At 41.9% G+C, this 17,757-nt stretch overlaps 1 protein-coding gene across 1 annotated transcript in view; it reads right to left on the reverse strand.

Annotated features, from left to right (window-relative positions):
* Positions 1-17,757, reverse strand: part of LOC149289442 (cyclin-G-associated kinase-like) — a 42,898-nt gene that overhangs the window by 13,426 nt on the left and 11,715 nt on the right. The window contains exons 5-18 of the mRNA XM_089490574.1: positions 10,663-10,805; positions 8,833-8,958; positions 6,944-7,033; positions 6,125-6,260; positions 5,439-5,551; positions 4,511-4,601; positions 3,451-3,565; positions 3,286-3,335; positions 2,884-3,032; positions 2,652-2,774; positions 2,171-2,304; positions 1,878-2,072; positions 1,312-1,429; positions 600-679 (exon numbers count right to left, since the gene is read on the reverse strand). Coding sequence (XP_089346700.1) covers positions 600-679; positions 1,312-1,429; positions 1,878-2,072; positions 2,171-2,304; positions 2,652-2,774; positions 2,884-3,032; positions 3,286-3,335; positions 3,451-3,565; positions 4,511-4,601; positions 5,439-5,551; positions 6,125-6,260; positions 6,944-7,033; positions 8,833-8,958; positions 10,663-10,805 — 1,663 coding nt within the window. The remainder of the gene's footprint in view (positions 1-599; positions 680-1,311; positions 1,430-1,877; positions 2,073-2,170; positions 2,305-2,651; positions 2,775-2,883; positions 3,033-3,285; positions 3,336-3,450; positions 3,566-4,510; positions 4,602-5,438; positions 5,552-6,124; positions 6,261-6,943; positions 7,034-8,832; positions 8,959-10,662; positions 10,806-17,757) is intronic.

The following is a 17,757-nucleotide window of genomic DNA, read 5'->3' on the forward strand; positions in this document are numbered from 1 at the left end:
ATGGGCATTTAATATGTGATTAGAAAGCTGAGCTCCATTGACTTGCATGGTTGAATGCAGTACCTATATTCAACCTGCAAGTGGAGCCAGAGTTCTCTAGAGGGTCAGGAGACCGTCTAGCGAACCTTTTCATCTTTATTTTTTTTTTTCCCGGGCTGCCGCCATCTTGCTGATGGCGAAGATCACCGGCAGCTGCGGCTGTGACCACTCTCCGGAGCGGTCACAGTCCATCCCCAGGTAAGTGTTTGGTGTCGCTGGATGCCTCCTGATCGAGGCATTCCAGCGACACCATTTAAGTAAATGCTTTTAAAACGGGCGTCCGCCGCCATACAAAGTATGGCGGATGTTGACGCCCCGGGGAGGGGCCAGAGATGGCCCCTTTCTGCCGATAATGGCGTTGCTGAATGCCTCGAGGCATTACAGCAACGCCGTTTCGGTGCAGAAAGCGTAAATAGATCGCTTTCTGCACCCGTTTAATGACGTGCCGGTCCTGGCACGTCATTTGTCGTTATCGACTTGAATTTCCGTGACGTGCCCGGACCGGCAATTGTCATCAAGGGGTTAAATTATAGACATCACCTAAATATCTGAGAACATACTTTGCAAATTTCACAGTTGTGGCATTCCGAGGAACAAAGCCTGTGTGGAACTGAATCTGGAACATTTTCATTGACGTCATCTAAAAACAAAAACAAACAGCAGCAATCAGCAACTTAACGGTGCAATAATAATGCGGACCCTTATAAAAGGATGTTTACATATATTTCTTCATTGCATGGATATTATTTTTAGTATAATCGAAAACCCCTTTGGTTTACTTAATGCGAAAAAATTTAATGTAATGTGTCGGATCCCCTATACCACCATACTAGTGTTTACCTAGAAGAAAATCTTGTATGTCCTGAGTTTTTTTTGCTTGTTAAAGTATTTCTTATACAAATGTTTGATTTAATAGGAAGGGACAATTTTTTATGGAAGCTGCAATGGGTAGTAACTACTTATAACCTCAGCACATCTCTTCTCCTCCACACACTCCCACAATTGTCACCACAGTGGGACAGTGACAGTGACAAAATAACCAAGCAAATCTTGTGAAACTGAAGTTATGGCATCCACACCCATTGGTACACTCAGAATTCTACATATATATTGTGTTTAAACATACAATTTTGGCATATTGAACTGAAATATTTGGGAACAGTAATACACCACTGCCACCTTCATCATTTCAGCTACCAAGTCACGTAGTTGTGGGAGACATGGAATTTATATAAAGGAAGTCTTGAATTTCAATTGAATAGTTACAATTACCTTTGCTTGTAATCGACCACCCAGTGTGGACCTTGCATGATAGATAATAATCAGGACATCTCCCTGTACAGTTACATCAAGTGGAATTTCAGCTTTGCAGTCCTCTGTTTTAAATTCCCTATAGACCAAGAAAACAGAATCGATTATTGAACTGTACTAGATCAGGGCTAATGTTTTAAGAAACTAACGCTGCTCTAAAAATAAATAAAGGCTAGCAAAGTAACCCAAAGAATTTTTTTTTGTTACCAGTTCTGTAATATTGCTGATAAAATCAAGAATTTCTAATACACAATTTTAATGTACTAAAGGCATTTTGGTAATGTAAGTCAAATGGTAAAGAAGGAGTATACAAAATGCTCAAACAGTGCGGCAGTGTTAAAACGTACATTAAAACAATTGAAAAATCAAGGCATAACACATTTGCCACTGCCAAGTTGGTGATCAAACATCATCAAGAGTTAGGTACACATTCAAGTAAAATATGAAGGCTCAGAAAAAGAGAAGGAGAACTTGAGGAATTAGGCTTTCCCTACAAGGAAAGGTTATATACCCCACAGTATACTCACATCATTTTGTCATATTCTTGAGAAGTTGTTGCCACTCTCTCATCCCCAACATAGACTTCACAGAACGGTCTGCAACCACTGCGCAGTTTGCTGAACAGAGGCACTGGGGTCATCACAATTGACCTGATCAGGATAGGTTTGTTGTGCGGGATGATCGGCTCCTCGGCAATCATGTCACACATATATTCTATATATCTGGAAAAGAAAGATTTTCCACAGTTTCATAGAAAAATAACTATATACATGATTTATTAATATAGCTGGGTCACTAAAAAATACAAATGCAAACTTACCTCTTATGAGAAGGCCATATGCCAGGTGGGCAACGCTTCATGCTAAACATGTAAACAGCAGCTTCTGCAGTAGTGAATAGACGACAGTAACACAGGAAGGCGCAAACAACCACGGCAGATGCAGCTTTCCCATCCTTAAAAATATAAAACAAACGTTCAGCTGAATCACCGGGCACACAGAGCAAAAAATGAGTGATGGCTTCTGAATAACCTAGACTGAGAACAGACAACATCCATCTGCGAGTTAGGCTATCACTCACATGCAATTATGCATTATACAGAATTTCAAGCCACTCCAAAACCCTAGCTTTCAACAGATTTGCACGTTTTTACATATGCGGCGGGAGAGAGGGCGAGTATATATATTAATAAAGTAGTGTAATGTATAATTTAGTAAGGCACACAGTAGCACACAATGAGCAGATATTAGAACAGACTTCAAAATGGACAAGAAGAAAAGAGATACATGGATGTTACATACCAGACAGTGCACAATACAGACATTCTTCTGATCTTGTTTCAACCACAAATGCATATTTTTACAAATACTGTACAGGTTCATGAGATTTGGAGCGCGTCTGCCGGACCATCCACAATCAGACACCTGCACAAGGGGGAATGCACCAATAATAATGTGAACCGGGTATTAGTTTAATACTAAAAATAACAGCCATATGTAGTACCGGGGCCCCAACGTAGTGATGTAGACGTACCCTATTGTGAAACTTTGCTGGTCTGTATTTCCGTGGACATAGGTTATATACTGCATAACTCCCTGGGTGCTTAGAGTCCAGAAACAGACGGACATCTTCAATATTGTTCTTAATGGCAGATTCCACACCTTCTGCCGGAAAGGACATAACTGCAAGAAAGAAAAGCAACTAAACGTAGCTATATATTATACAGTTTAACACGTTTTCCCTACTCACTACTATACGACTACGATTGATTTATTGAGTTCACAAACTGCTGCCAAACAGTTCTGTGTGATAAATAAAGAGCCTATTCACAATTAGAGTGAAATAAAACTAAATTTAAGATGCTGATCAACATAGGAATAGGCTTTTACTTGTTAACTATATATCTTAAAAACATTATTAATTCAATAAACATACCAGCAATCCTTGAGGTTATGTAAGATAAATCCAAATCTCCTTTTGCATAACTGCAACAAGAAGCATAAGATATTTTACACCACACTTCTATCACAGTTTTTGGACAAATTTGTTGTCTTGTTTTACAAAAGAGTATTTTTTTTTTTAATCTTAATATTCTCTTACTTGGTCATGGACTGAAGTACTTTTGAAGAAGTATCTTTAATGTTACTTAGGATTCGTTCTGTTCCTCCTTTCAAAATGTCAAAGAAACCTCCCACATCATCAGCAGAATTGAGTCCTACATGGAACAAATGCAACATGAGGAACTTTTGGGAATAATAATAATAATAATAATAATAATACAGTAGCCATTACTGTATTTGCTCGAATATGAGACGATTTTTTCAGAGCAAATAGAGGTCGGGCTGTAAGACTAAGATCCAGATCCCCCGCGGCGCTGCAGGGGACCTGGATCCTCCTCCCTGGCAGCAGGTGGACGCCGGCGTGACATGACCTTTCGGCACTCCGTCATAGAAGCCCCGGCAGTAGCTGAAGTTGTCTACGTGCACCGCACAGACGTCCACCAGCTGCCCCCACTAGACACCAGTGAGTCTGGGGCTGCACGGGTAAGCCGGGGGGGGGGGGGGGGGCAGAGCAGCAAATAAAAGGAAATAAAAACAAGAAGAGCATTTTTCTCAATCATTGTTTTTATTAAATATGAAAAAATAGTTTACATGTGAATATTTACAAGTAAAACATTTCTCCTATGCAGTCTTATATTCAGGCTCTTTTTTTCCTTTATTAATATTTACATTTTGGGGGGTTGTCTAATAATCAGGGTTGTCTATCGTGCAAATACGGTAAATGCTTTTACATATTTTGCTCTTAAGTGTACAGCAGATTGCTTCTATCTAATAAAATAACTTGCATGATTGCGGGCTTAGCAGAAAAATTATAGATACAAACAAACAAAAATAACAGTTTTGGAGATATAGGATTTAAATTTACAGTCATGGGTTATTTTTTATATAAAGATACCCTTTAGATTGTTTCCAGCAGTCTCCAATATCCCCCATGCTATGCAAGTGCATGGGGACCAAATGAATGGATGTCATTAGGCTTTAACTCATGGCACTATGAAAGACGACATTTAGGAATGCAATGCAAACATATGAAATTGTTATAATACAGGTAACCAATCTCAAAACAGAATATATATTTTCTATGTTTAGCATGTGCATACCTGAAAGTCCAATAGGCTTGGGAGTCAGTGGTATAACGCTTGATGACCTTTGATTCACAGTATTACCATAGCCACCATTTTGTTCCAGCAGCTATAAAATAAAAATAAAAAAAAAATATTGGATTACACTTTCTACTTGGTCACGTTAAATTAAAGTTCATTATCACATAAAAAAAATCTGAATTATATAACAGAATAACAAAAAAAAATTGTTATATGATGGGTGCTTTCTGTGATCACAAAACTGCTTGTATGGGTGTAAACGTGCAGTATGGTTTGTTAAAATGATTTATTCAGCAACCCACAAAACAAGAATGGCAATAAAAAAAAAAGGTGGATTTGTATCATTGTATAGCAGCAGACAGTTGTAAGCTTAACTGAATAGTGTTATTAAGAACCATGCTTTGCTTACAAACAGACTACACACGTTGTAAACTCTTAGCATCTCCTGTTAGGTGCTAAACACCTGGCAGCTTATAATTGTTATGACTCAATGATGCGGTTGAATACTTGTGGGAAAGAAACAGCCTAAGAGTGCAGAGGGCAAAAAAGTGAATTGGTTAGAAAGCTGCCATTTCATCTCACTTGCTTCACTATACTCTATGAAGGTTAAGCCCTAGCATTCACCTCTTACAAGAATTGCTCCTAATAGATAATGCAATCCAGGAACAATAAACCTCATACAATTGCAGCTAAGGTCTGCAGAACAGGAGCACTCAATGTGGAGGCAGCACTTTCTTCCTTGTTTATTGACCCTTATGGACCAGTGTTAACTTTAGCAGGAAGACACCTGGATCTGCTAGTTCATTTTAAATCAGTTACAATAGACATATATAGTTCATGGGATTTAAATGTTACTAGTCTATGATGTTTTAATATTAATAGAATAATCAATTGCTGAGAATAACATCCGTTAACAGGCACTCACCTCTGTTATAGGAGATTTAGGATTCACATTTCTAGCAGCGGCTACTTCCTGGAGCTGGCTGACTACTTCTGTAATTGACAATCTTTCATCAGGATTCACCTTCAGCATGGACACTAAAGGGAAAAATCATGCATTAAGGTGACAGATATTTGCAGTAGAAGGGCAACTTTTGCTTATCCAGTGTGAAATACCCACAATAAACAATTAGAGGGGGGAAAAAAATCTGCTGGAGCTAAGCAAGCAAGTTCAACCTGACATGAAGCAGGATTTTTTTTAAATATCCCATGTAGCTGTAGTATTATTGCAATGGGACATCATATAAGACGCTATAGGTATCACCAACACCTGATAATTGCTAACAAATACCATAAAGCCGATAGACTGGTATAGAATAATATACCCAAATTGAGAACTGATTCCCCCTCAACCAAACTAGTTGAACAGCCAATAAGCAGGATAAAGCAGGACATAAGACAATAAAGCAGGATTTTCTTTTGCTTTCATTTCCTTAGTCAAGCTTGTCCTTAATGAACCACTTTCTTAACCCCACAGCTGAATATGTGTAGAGCATTGGAATACAGCATTCAACCCCTGACACTTTGCAAGCCCCTCCAGTTTCGCTCAGTGGTTTAATTCAGCCTCCACTTATACGTAGACAACGTTTGATTTATAAAATGAAATCTTACAGATTAGGCTGTGGAAGACCGTATATCTGGTGTCATTCTGTGGAACTGAATATTTGCCATTAACTATGCGAAGTTTTGCGCCATCCTCAAAGGGGTGTTGCTTGAAGCACAGCAAATACAAAATGCAGCCAAGAGCCTGAAATAAAACACAAACTTAAAGTCTGAACGCCTAGATGCAAACAATTCCAGTGTATTCTTGCCAATGAAGGGTATTCTTCTAAGAAATTAAATTTCCAACCATTTCATGCCCCATCTTCATAAGTGACCAATAAAATGTAATCTCAAAAAAAAATTGACAGGATTTTGAGGCCTTGTTCAACACAGACCAGTCATAGATTTGACTGATTAACAGAAATTGTGTCGGATACTATCCATTTCCAAATAATAACTGACTTTTTTTGTACTTTTGGTTATTACAGAGAATAATTAAACACACTATTCAACAAATAAAATGTGAGCATCCTTACAGTTAAATGTATTACAACACATTTAAAGCATTTAGCTTAAAATTTAAGCAAAATAAACAGACATAACATAAGTTAATATCTGTGTGTAAGTCTTCACATAACTGATAGACAGGAGCCACTTAAAAGCAATTTAGTTGAACTTAATGACCCTTTTATACAGAACAATTTAATGGAACCTGACCTACTGACCAAGTCTCCTGATCACATGCTCAACTAAATAGCAAAGTGTAGAATTATATATTAAACCACATTTTATTTAATGTTCTTTAATAGGGCAATGCAAAAGCAGATGACCATACCTGAAAATCAGATTTACACAGTTAAATCAATGCAAAGAAAGAAAAAAAAATACCCATATATCTTGTTTTTCTCCTATTGGGAAGTTTGAATAAAGGTCTATTATTTCTGGAGTTCTGTACATTGGCGTTGTGTTTCGTGTAACCTAAAAAAAATAAAAATAAAAAAAATTTAAAAACAAAGCTGGACGGTAACAGAAAATAGAATTTGCAACAGCAGCGGTCCTGCAACAAGGTACAAGGTAGGTTTAAAAGGTCGCAAGAGCAGGGCTCTCGTCTCCTTCTGTACCAATATGTGTTCATATTATTGTCACTTAACGTTATTGTTAATTTCATTTCTCTCTTATTGTAAAAACTACCATAGAATCCTTAGGGGCTCAAATAATAAAAATGTAATCCAATAGCTGGAGACTTAGTCAAATGTATTTGTAAATCTCATCAGAATCTATATTAACTGCAGATGTTTCCTATATCTGCCTTGTTTAAGATCTGTTAATACTTAGCATAACATAGTATTCTGTAGTATTTATTCCGGTATGACTTGCTTTTACTAAATTAATGTGTTCATGCTTGATAGTTGCACAATAGTCATCACTACTAAATAAGCACATACATGTCCGATTTTGGGAACACTTGAGCTGTAGTTTATAGAGCCGCAACCAAGTATTAACTGCTCAACACATATACAGTATATTGAGATTACTTGGGAATCACGTGTTGCGTTGGGCCAAACACTGAACCTATAAGTTGAGTAAGTAGGGAATATTACAACTGTCATCCTTTGTATAACAGTAGGTTACAATATACGTTTCCTTTTAAATGACTAAAAGTGGGGCATTATTTCCTCTTGGAAACTAGGCTAATTTTTGTTGTATTGTTCCAGTTATACTTCGGCAACTGTAAAAGATTCTAACACATTTAACATCTCTTTTAACCCTAGTAATATGAAATGGACCATATATAATTATTGGTATAGGCAATAGTCAAAGATATGTAATCATTGTTCATAAATAAATGATTATTAAGATATATTAATAGGTTTCAATAATAAGCTTCAGGGTTTCCTTGACCTTAAATATAGAATGAAGGATTTGCATTCTATAGATAGGATAGTAGCTTGCTACAGTATACGTACAGTGACCACCTAAAATAGGGTTTCGACGTGTAAAGATCTTAGTGAGCATGTTTACCCAATTAGGTGAAGACCAATAGACTGACATCATTATCCAAACCACATATAAGCTAGGCATTTGTAAGACATGGGGAGGCATGGGAAGAGAGGTCGAGAGAAGATGTACTTGCCATCCACGGACTCTTCACGTCCCAACACTCCCTCCCTCCATCCTCAGGAATGCATAGGACAGATGTCATGAACTAAATTCCTCTCCAAGGTTTTGTAAGACTCGTTTTGTATTATTTTTGTTATCTACTTTTTATATTCTTCTTCTATTTTTGTTCGTATTAAATGTTTTACCTTTGTTTGCATCTAAGTGACTGCCTATTTTTGACGCACATACATTTATATGAGATCCAATTATTTGAAGTTTGTATTGGCCTTATACATTTTATTACAGCAACAGCCTTCTAAACAGCTTTTGTTTTAACTAGGGAAAACTACATATTTTTCAGAACAAACACAACCATAATTCTCATATATGACAAACGAGTCTTTGTTTTCTTCTGTTTTTTGAAGTCCCGACCCATCCTCGGTGAATATATCCAGTGTTACGTAGCTCATATAGATGACAGTACACAACAAAATTAAGGGCAAGCACACATATCTTATCAGAACTTAAAATACACATTTTTCTGGTGCACCTGCTTCTGTGGTGTACAGCGTGCATGATCCTCAAGAGCCATGAGGGTTGTAGTCCATAGCCATTCACCTGGCTATGGACTACATAGAAAGAATACAGAATTTATGAATACATTTTTGGGCACTTACCTCATCTTCAACTGCTGCTCTCTTTTGAGCTGTCCAGGTGTAATCTGGGTAATGTGCAATTGTAGTGGCACTACCAAAATCACATAATTTAATTGTGCCTTGACTGCTAACTAACAGATTTTCTACCTGTAAGATATATAGATATAAAAAATACAATCAATAATCACAATACAACTAAATTAGAATTCCGCTTCACAATTAAACTACTCAAATAACGATGTGTTTGACGAAACATTATAGTGAGTAAGTTTTCACACAATATAAAAACCTCTGGAACTTTGTAGCGAATATAATTAAATCCACCAAATCTGCTGCAGAACAGGAGCATCTTACATTGACCAGCAGTGAGGGCATTATTATTTTTCGTAGCTTCTTATGTATACACATGAACTCAAAGTAATCCGGACTTTTTTGGGTGACCTTTGTAGAACTAGTGAGCTAGCGCAAGATAGATTGTAGGGCCCTATTATTTTTTTTGCAATGAACACAATTTTACATAAATTAGGTTAAACAATAATGACAACTGTAATTTAGTAAAATAAAAAGTCAAAAACAAAGTGTTCTAGGGTCTATTGACTGAGCACAAAATGTGAGAAATTTAAGGGACGTGCAAGAGAATCGTAAAATTGATGCCAAAGTAGCAAAGGTGGAATAACACCAGCTTGTACCGCCATTGTTCCGGCCCTGCTCTGTATGTAATACGGTTCAAGTGTTTGCTCAACAAGGATCATTGTGTGCTGGGGTTATCGAGGTGCCTGTCGCCACAATTAGTGGCGTCCGTCACCTTCACTCTGCAGGTGCGCTCGGCATGTCATACCCTGGTGCCGATGTACAGCATAGAAAAACAAACACGAAGGAACAGAGAAAGGAAAAAAAGGGAAGAGTGGGAAGAGTGTGTTTTGAAAGCGTTTGCGTGAAGAAAATGATGTATGTTAGGATAAGTGTTCGTGTAAGGGCAAGTGTATACTAGTATGCAAGCGTGAGTTAAGTGTGCGTGTATATGAGCAGTCTGCAAGCGTCAAGGTTATGACACGGATTTGTAAATCTGTACAATAACCACATAATACGTCACTAATCCGTGATCAGATTGTAATCAGATAAAAACGTAGAAATAGAAAATATTTTATTAATTACCTCTCTCTCTCTGATAACCTTAATTATTGAATCCAGGTGTTTCAATCATACCCTTTGCCACAGGTGTATAAAATAAAGCACCTGACCATGCAATCTCATTTACAAACATTTATGAAAAAATATGGGTCATTCTGAAGAGCTCAGTAAATTCAAGAATGGTCAGTTTGCAAAATTTCATTGTTGCTAGATATTCCACGGTCAACTGTAAGTGGTATTATTGGAAAGTGGAAGCGTTCATGAAAAGCAGCAACTCAGCCATGAAACAGAAGACCACATAAAGTCACAGAACATGGTCACGGAGTGCTGAGGTGCATAGTGCTTCGTAGGAGCATAACATTGATTGCTACTTGGTCCCTTAAAGCCTACAGGGACTGAAGAATTAACACCTTCAATGCCCCAACTGCGGCATTAAAAGAGTTAATGCTCTCATGCAGCAGGGGGAGATCAGGGCTGGCCTCTGCACCTGTATGTGGCCGAATGTAGCCTGGATGGCAGGTAGGATGCAACGGTCGATGATCTTAGAGTTAATGCTGCATAATCGCTCGCACAGCAGTATCCATGTATATGTCAACACACTTCCTGAAAAAGGGGTAAATTGTGTGCGGTATACCCAAGATTTCAAGGTAACAGACCACAATTAAAGAAGGGGAAACAGCACTAACTAGTAATGCAAGGTGATTACGTTATTTACAATACCTTGAGATCTCTGTGGATAATTGGAGGCTTTTGCTTATGCATGTGCTGAACTGCCCGACAGGTTTGGTAGAAAACCTTCAGCACTGTGTCACATGAGAGAGGCCCTTTGCTTTCTGCCTTGTTTAGGAATTCCACAAGTTGTCCTGCACACAAAAAATACAGATTAAACAGATTATAAATAAAAATAAAGTTAATGTGAACAGTCTGTTCCATGGTATCTAAAATTCCTGTTCTCAAGCCTGATAACCTAGCATTTAATATAAATAACATTTGCTTAATTGGATTTTTTTCCGTAGAGATCAAAAATAATTTAGTCATAAGTTACTTCAATAGTCCTAAATGTGGTGGAAACCAATGGGCTCTGACAGCCTTTGTAACAATGGGGGGAGGGCAAAGGTTGGAAGAGAAGACTGGTTATGCTAGTTTTGCCACAGATTCCTGCATTCCTAAAATAAAATAGTTCCCGTTGATTTTAAACTACTGCGTGTATCAATAAAAATGTTTAATAACCAGAAAAACGCAGCCGACTGAAAACACATACAGAGGATTATGGCAGACACAATGAAAGCTTAACTACGTTAAAAGGATGACATGGAAAAACACTGATTTAGTGATGTTGATTAACCTATAATGGCATTATCTGTGCTATTTTTGGTGCAAATCCATCAGTGGAGTCCAGCTTATACAACAAATTCTGATGACATGCTTGGAGAACCTCTCTGAAATTATGGTGCATCTGAGGCCTTTAGTATTTCAGGAATTGTCCTGATATAATTAATTTTGTAATGAATAACTAATGTACCAGGAAACACTTTTTCAGCCTATTAAATAAACCTCAGTTAGTTGCAGTCAGACATTTGTTAAACCCTTTCAGACTCAAGGATCGTCATGCCGAGACGACCTCGAGTAGATCATACCTGAGGCTGAGCAGTTGTCAATCTATAATGGATTTCCCTAATCTTGTTTTAGTGAACATTGTTTATGTATTCTGAACAGCAATTCCACCATGTAAGCACCCCCCCCCCCCCCGGCTCTTTATACTTTCATGACCCTTACAGTAAGATTGCCAACAGTACTTAATGTTCCTCAAGGAAAGGAACATCATTTCCTCCCATAACATGACTGACAAAACTATGTTCTCTCAGTTAGCGATGAAACACATCTAAAGTGCCAGTAAATATTTTAGCGTAGTCTAGTTTCCCTTATTTGCTATCTTAAGTGATAACATCCTTTGCAAATCTGCATAGCTCACTCAAAAATGTGATGACACATTTCATTGGAGTACTTTAATCAGTCCTGGGTCCTAGGGGGGGTTTTTTCACTACACTATTATTTATTGATTATAGGGGACCTATAGGATGTTACAATAAAGTATCAAGTTTTGGAAAATATAAAATACATTGAGCTTTTGAGCACCAGGAGTGGCTTAGGTGTATCGAGTTGGCAACATCATTTTTCTTGTGTTTGCAATAAAGGTGTTCCTTGAAACTCGCCTACACCATGGAGAGAGAATGCATAAAAACTTCTTGTTGGTTTTGGAACTGTATTACAAAGGCAGCTGTGGCTTTAATGAAATGGCTACATCAAGAAATTGGTAAGTTGACCTAGCCAGGAGCCTTTACTATAGAGACATGTTATGATATCTGATATTTTAAGTCACAGTTTTTAGTTTTCCTGCTTGTTAATGTTAACTCGAGGGGGGCGTGGTCTGCTCGCGGACAAGATGGACGCGTGAGTCCGGAGCTCTGGTACACCCGGCCCGTAATAAAGCTTCTATTCTGCTTCTACGCGCACGATGGGCAAAACAAATAAGCCGCATTCCACCCCGAAGTCTTCGGGGTCAAGAGATAGGGGTTCACTTGCCTCGGTGCGCTCGTACTTTGCCGCTTCCCCGGATCGGGATTTGCGGGATTCTGAGCATAGGCCGCTATCTCCATCCGCAAGCCTGGACAGCGAGGCCACTGGTGTGAGTGCCCGGAGACTGCGGCTGCCTTCTCCGGGTCCGCCTGATCACTCCTGGAAAGAGAGACTCGACTTGCTCCCGACTAAAGCGGACATCGCCGAGATTGTTGACCAAGCGACCAAAGGGATCCGCTCAAGTCTTACCGATATCCAATCGGATATTCGCCATATTGGTGAGCGCGTGGCGACGCTAGAGGACGACCAACCGCGAGTACACGCAACGGTAGACTCCCTGACCTTCCATCTCCGGGAGCAATCGAACATCATAAGACACTTGTCTCGCAAGTTGGAGGATCTAGACAATAGGGGCCGCAGACACAATCTTCGGGTTCGGGGATTACCTGAGTCAGTGGCGCATGAAGATCTCCCTAGCACTCTTCGAGCCCTTTTCAACAAGATTCTGAACCGCGATGTTGCCGCACCCGTTGGATTTGATAGAGTACATAGGGCCCTCAGACAGAGGCCTTCTGACTCGCTATCTCCACGGGATGTGGTCTGTTGTTTGCAGGATTTCCCTTTGAAGGAGGACATTATGCGGGCGTTCCGAGCTCGACCTACCTTTACGTGGGAATCCCACGCCATCTCTGTTTATCAAGACCTGTCGCCTGTCACGCTGCAGAACCGACGTGCGCTCCAGCCACTTACCAAGGCTCTCCGTGCGGCGAACATCCCCTATCAGTGGGGTTTCCCCTTTGCCCTGCTCGTACGGAGGGGCTCTACAACGCTCGTGGTACGTCAGCCTGAGGATGTTCCACCTCTCACCGAAGCTTTGGGTCTTCCGCACTGTGAGGTTCCAGCATGGGAGTACTTTACTCCCCCTGCCAGTCTCTCGGACCCTGCCAGGGAGTGGTCCCCGAGACCTCAGAGACCAAAGTGCCGACGACGCCCGGACGACGTACTGCCCTGATGATTTCATTCAAGCTCCTCTGCTGTGCAGTTTTCCATCTATTTGCTGAGCCTCTCGTGGTCGTCTTTGACTTCCCGTGTTGTTGCTCCCCGGAGGAGTTTTGTTGTTTGACCTACCTGTTGGGAGCCTACACTTGCGAGCTGCAGTTTCCTCGTTCTTCTGCATACGCCCGGCGGTGGTGGCCCTCCGCCGCTTCAGCTCATCGTTTCTGCTGAACATCTCGACGACCACTCTTGGCCTCGTTGGGCCTCTCTGGGGACTTTTCGCGGAACTGTAAGTGGGACTGCGGGTGTGGTGGGATAGCTGCTCCCGCCGTCAGGAGCGTCCTCTGGCTGGTTCCTGCCCGTTCGTTTGTTTGCTGCGGGCGGAGACGCTTGGCTGCTGGTTTTGTGGTTTCATTCCGGAGACCACACTGGGGGCGCCGGCAGTTTGCTGTCTTTGCCCTCACCGCTCTTATCCTCTGGCGGGGCAGGTTTCCCGATACGGTCTTGTGTTTTTCTATTTTGTTTTCCGCTACGGATCGACCCGTTTTTGAATTTATTTTATCTTATTATATTTTGTTTTGTACGCTCGCACCCGTTCGTTTTTCGTTTTTTTATATACACTCCCTCTCGCACTCACTCGCACTCACTCACTTACACACGAATGCATGCCTCGCTAATTTCATATGCGCGCGGTTGTGCTGCCTATCGCGCATGGCCTCTGCGGGCCTTTCTTGCACACATCCACTACATGAGTTCGCCCCTACATTCTCCTACTCCGCCGGGCCCTTGTGCTATCAGGGCCGGGTGTGCCTCTCAATCCAATATGACTCAACCTACACGGATTGTAGGAGTTTCCGTTGTTATGGTTCACTTTTACACCCCTCGGAGCCGTCCTGCCTCCTTCTCCTATCGGAGTGGAGTGCAGGTTGTCGACCTTTCGTCTGGTCATTGGGCTCATTACTCGGTGCTTCGGCATCCAGGGTCTTTGGTGGCTCGTGTTGTGCCTACTTTTGACTCTAAATGTTCTCGTTTGGTAAGTTTGGTTTTACTTGTTTTATTGTTTCAGTTTGTACACTGCTCGGGTTTCGCCGGCCTCCTTTGCTCTCTCCGGATCTCCATAGATGGGCCCTGACTTAGTTAACTTCGCCTCTCTCAATGTACGAGGCCTTAATAAGCCCCAGCAAAGATCTAAATTGCTTCACAATCTTCACTTATCCAGGACGCATTTTGCGTTCTTACAAGAGACCCATTTCAGGTCTGCACGGGAATTTAAACTAACAGACCACCGTTACACTCAGGTGTTCTTCTCTAGCTCACCTGACTCTAAGACCAAAGGAGTGGCTATTGTACTGCATAAATCACTTTCCTTTCGCCTGTTGGATATCTGGAGGGATGCCGACGGTAGGGCTATATTCCTGAAGGGTTTCGTGGGTAATCGCAAAATTACCCTTGGCAATGTTTATGCGCCCAATCGTGGGCAACATCTATTCCTCTGTCGAATGTTGTCTATGTTCGCAGACTTTCAGGAAGGTATAGCTATCTATAGGGGGGATTTTAATATGACCCTCGACCCTCTTAGGGATTCCTCAGCACAATCCTCGCATATACCCTTTAAATACATTAAGAAAGTGAGGAGAGCCCTACATGCTTGTCAATTGGTGGATGTCTGGCGTTCGCAACATCCTCTGGGGAAAGATTACACGTTTTAGTCTGCGGTTCATAACCGTTATACCCGTATAGACATGCTCTCTCTCCCATCATCATTTACTGCACTTGCATTCGACTGACATTGGCGTGCGCTCGTTTAGTGACCATGCCCCGGCCCTTTTATCTCTTAAATTGTCTCAGTCCTCCCGCAAACCCTGGTGCTGGCGGCTTAATGAAAATCTGCTTGACAATCCCTCATCACTAGCGGACCTCTCGGACCTCCTTACCAATTATTTTCAGGACAATGATTCGGACGAGGTTCCCTTTCCCACGGTTTGGGAGGCCCACAAAGCCTTTATTAGGGGTCACTTTATAAATCTGGGTGCCACACTTAAGAAGCTTCGGTTAGCTGATATTACCGCCCTGACTAACCGTATCCACCGGTTGGAGCAATCGCATAAAGCTACGTTAGACGCGTCTCTGTTGTTGCAATTGCAGGCGGCTCGGGAACAACTGGCGTCTCTCCTGGATAGTAGGGTGAAGCGGTCTTATTTATTGACTAAGAAGCAATTTTATGAACTGGGCGACAAGCCGGGTAAACTGTTGGCTCGGGCTCTTAGGGCTAAAAGGTCGGACTCGTTTATCCCTAGGATTCGCGATCCTAAGGGTCAGATCCGGTTTGAATCTCACGAGATTGCCCGTTGTTTTCGGGATTTCTATAATGACCTATACAATTTGCCGTCGCCAGACTTGGCTGAGTCTCGTCACTTAGCTATGATGAAGGAGTATCTTCACAAATACTTACCTCGGCGTTTAGATGTCGCGGCCTTAGCTGTATTGAATTCACAGATAACGTGTGACGAAGTCAAGGCAGCGCTAAAACTCACCCCTACGGGCAAAAGTCCGGGTCCAGACGGTTTGACGAGAGGTTACTACAACCGCTTCTTCCCAGTCCTGGGTACCCCTATAACAAACTTTTTTAATCAGCTTGCTAGCGGCCGCTCCCCGGATCCACACACTAATTTAGCACATATTGTCGTTATTCCCAAGCCGGGTAGAGATGCGGACTGCTGTTCCAACTACCGTCCCATCTCCCTGATAAATACAGATCTCAAATTACTTGCCAAGGTGATGGCGCTTCGTTTCCAACGGTACATACCGGGCCTGATTCACGGGGATCAGGTGGGCTTTGTCCCCGGGAGGGAGGCCAGGGATAATACCATTAGGGTGTTGAACCTGATGTCTTACGCTCACGCCCACAAGCTTCCTTATGCTCTGGTTTCTATGGGACGCCGAGAAGGCGTTTGATAGGGTTGCTTGGCCTTTCCTCTTCCAGACGCTGGATGCTATTGGCCTGTCCGGGAATTTTCTTAACCTTGTCAAAGCCTTATATTCTAATCCCACTGCCCGTATAAAGGTTAATGGTATCCTCTCCGATGCCCTCCGTATTCGCAACGGTACGAGACAGGGCTGCCCCTTGTCACCGTTGCTATTCATTCTGACCATGGAGCCCCTTGCCTGTGCCCTGCGGGAGAACGTCAATATCACTGGCATCTCCATCGCCAATCATGTCCACAAACTTGCTATTTACGCCGATGACATACTCTGCATGATAACGCAGCCGCACTCCTCTCTTCCACAGATTGTAGCGGAGCTCGACTCCTTCCAGACGCTCTCGAATTACAAAATTAACTTACAGAAATCTGAAATTCTGGGCATTAATGTTCAGGACCCGCTTAGGGAGAGCCTTGCGCGTGTCTTCCCCTTTAAGTGGCAGCCGGTGGCGATTAAGTATCTGGGTTTGATGCTACCTGCAGATTTCTCTCGGCTCCGCCAGCTGAACTTTGATGCCTTGCTTTCCTCTGTGATAACGGATCTCCGTAAATGGTCGTTTCCGCACATATCTTGGTTTGGTCGAATAGGTGTCTTGAAAATGAAAATTTTGCCCAGATTTCTGTATTTGATACAATGCCTGCCGATCTCTCTCCCCAGGGCGTATTTTAAGACCTGCCAGAGTGTGTTTCGTAGATACATTTGGGGGACTCTGAACCCCCGGTTGGCCCTCACTCATCTGATCCGGCCCAAACGTAGGGGGGGTTTGGGGGTTCCATGTGTGGAGTGGTACTGGATGGCGGCTCACCTACGCCGCATAGTGGAGTGGTCCTTGGAGGTCCCGAAGCTGTGGGTGCCCTTGGAGAATTCATTCCTGGTGCATCACATCGCGGCGGTGCCGTGGCTCCCAGACCGTTATCACACTTTGACAGTGTCTTCTCACCCCACTGTTACGGCTACCTTACGGGTTTTTAAACGGCTAACCTCCCGCCACCTCATTTCGACGTGTCCCAGTCCCCTCTTTCCACTCTCGCATAATCCTGCTATTGACCGAAATATTCAGGCAGGCCTCCAAGGTTTCTGCCTACAACTTCGTACTAAACATATACGCCTCTTTCAATTTCTTCAGGGTTCCCAATTTCGGCCCCTTAGGGACCTCTTGAGGCAGGCCCCGCATTCCTTTCCCTGCGTTTTCTTACATCACCAACTCAAGCATTACATTTCCTCGCTCCTGCCGAACGCTCTCCTCACCAGACCTCTCTC

Source organism: Sceloporus occidentalis, unplaced genomic scaffold, assembly GCF_023333645.1.
Source record: "Sceloporus occidentalis isolate IW3139 unplaced genomic scaffold, rSceOcc1.0.p SCAF_45, whole genome shotgun sequence".
NCBI lineage: Eukaryota > Metazoa > Chordata > Lepidosauria > Squamata > Phrynosomatidae > Sceloporus > Sceloporus occidentalis.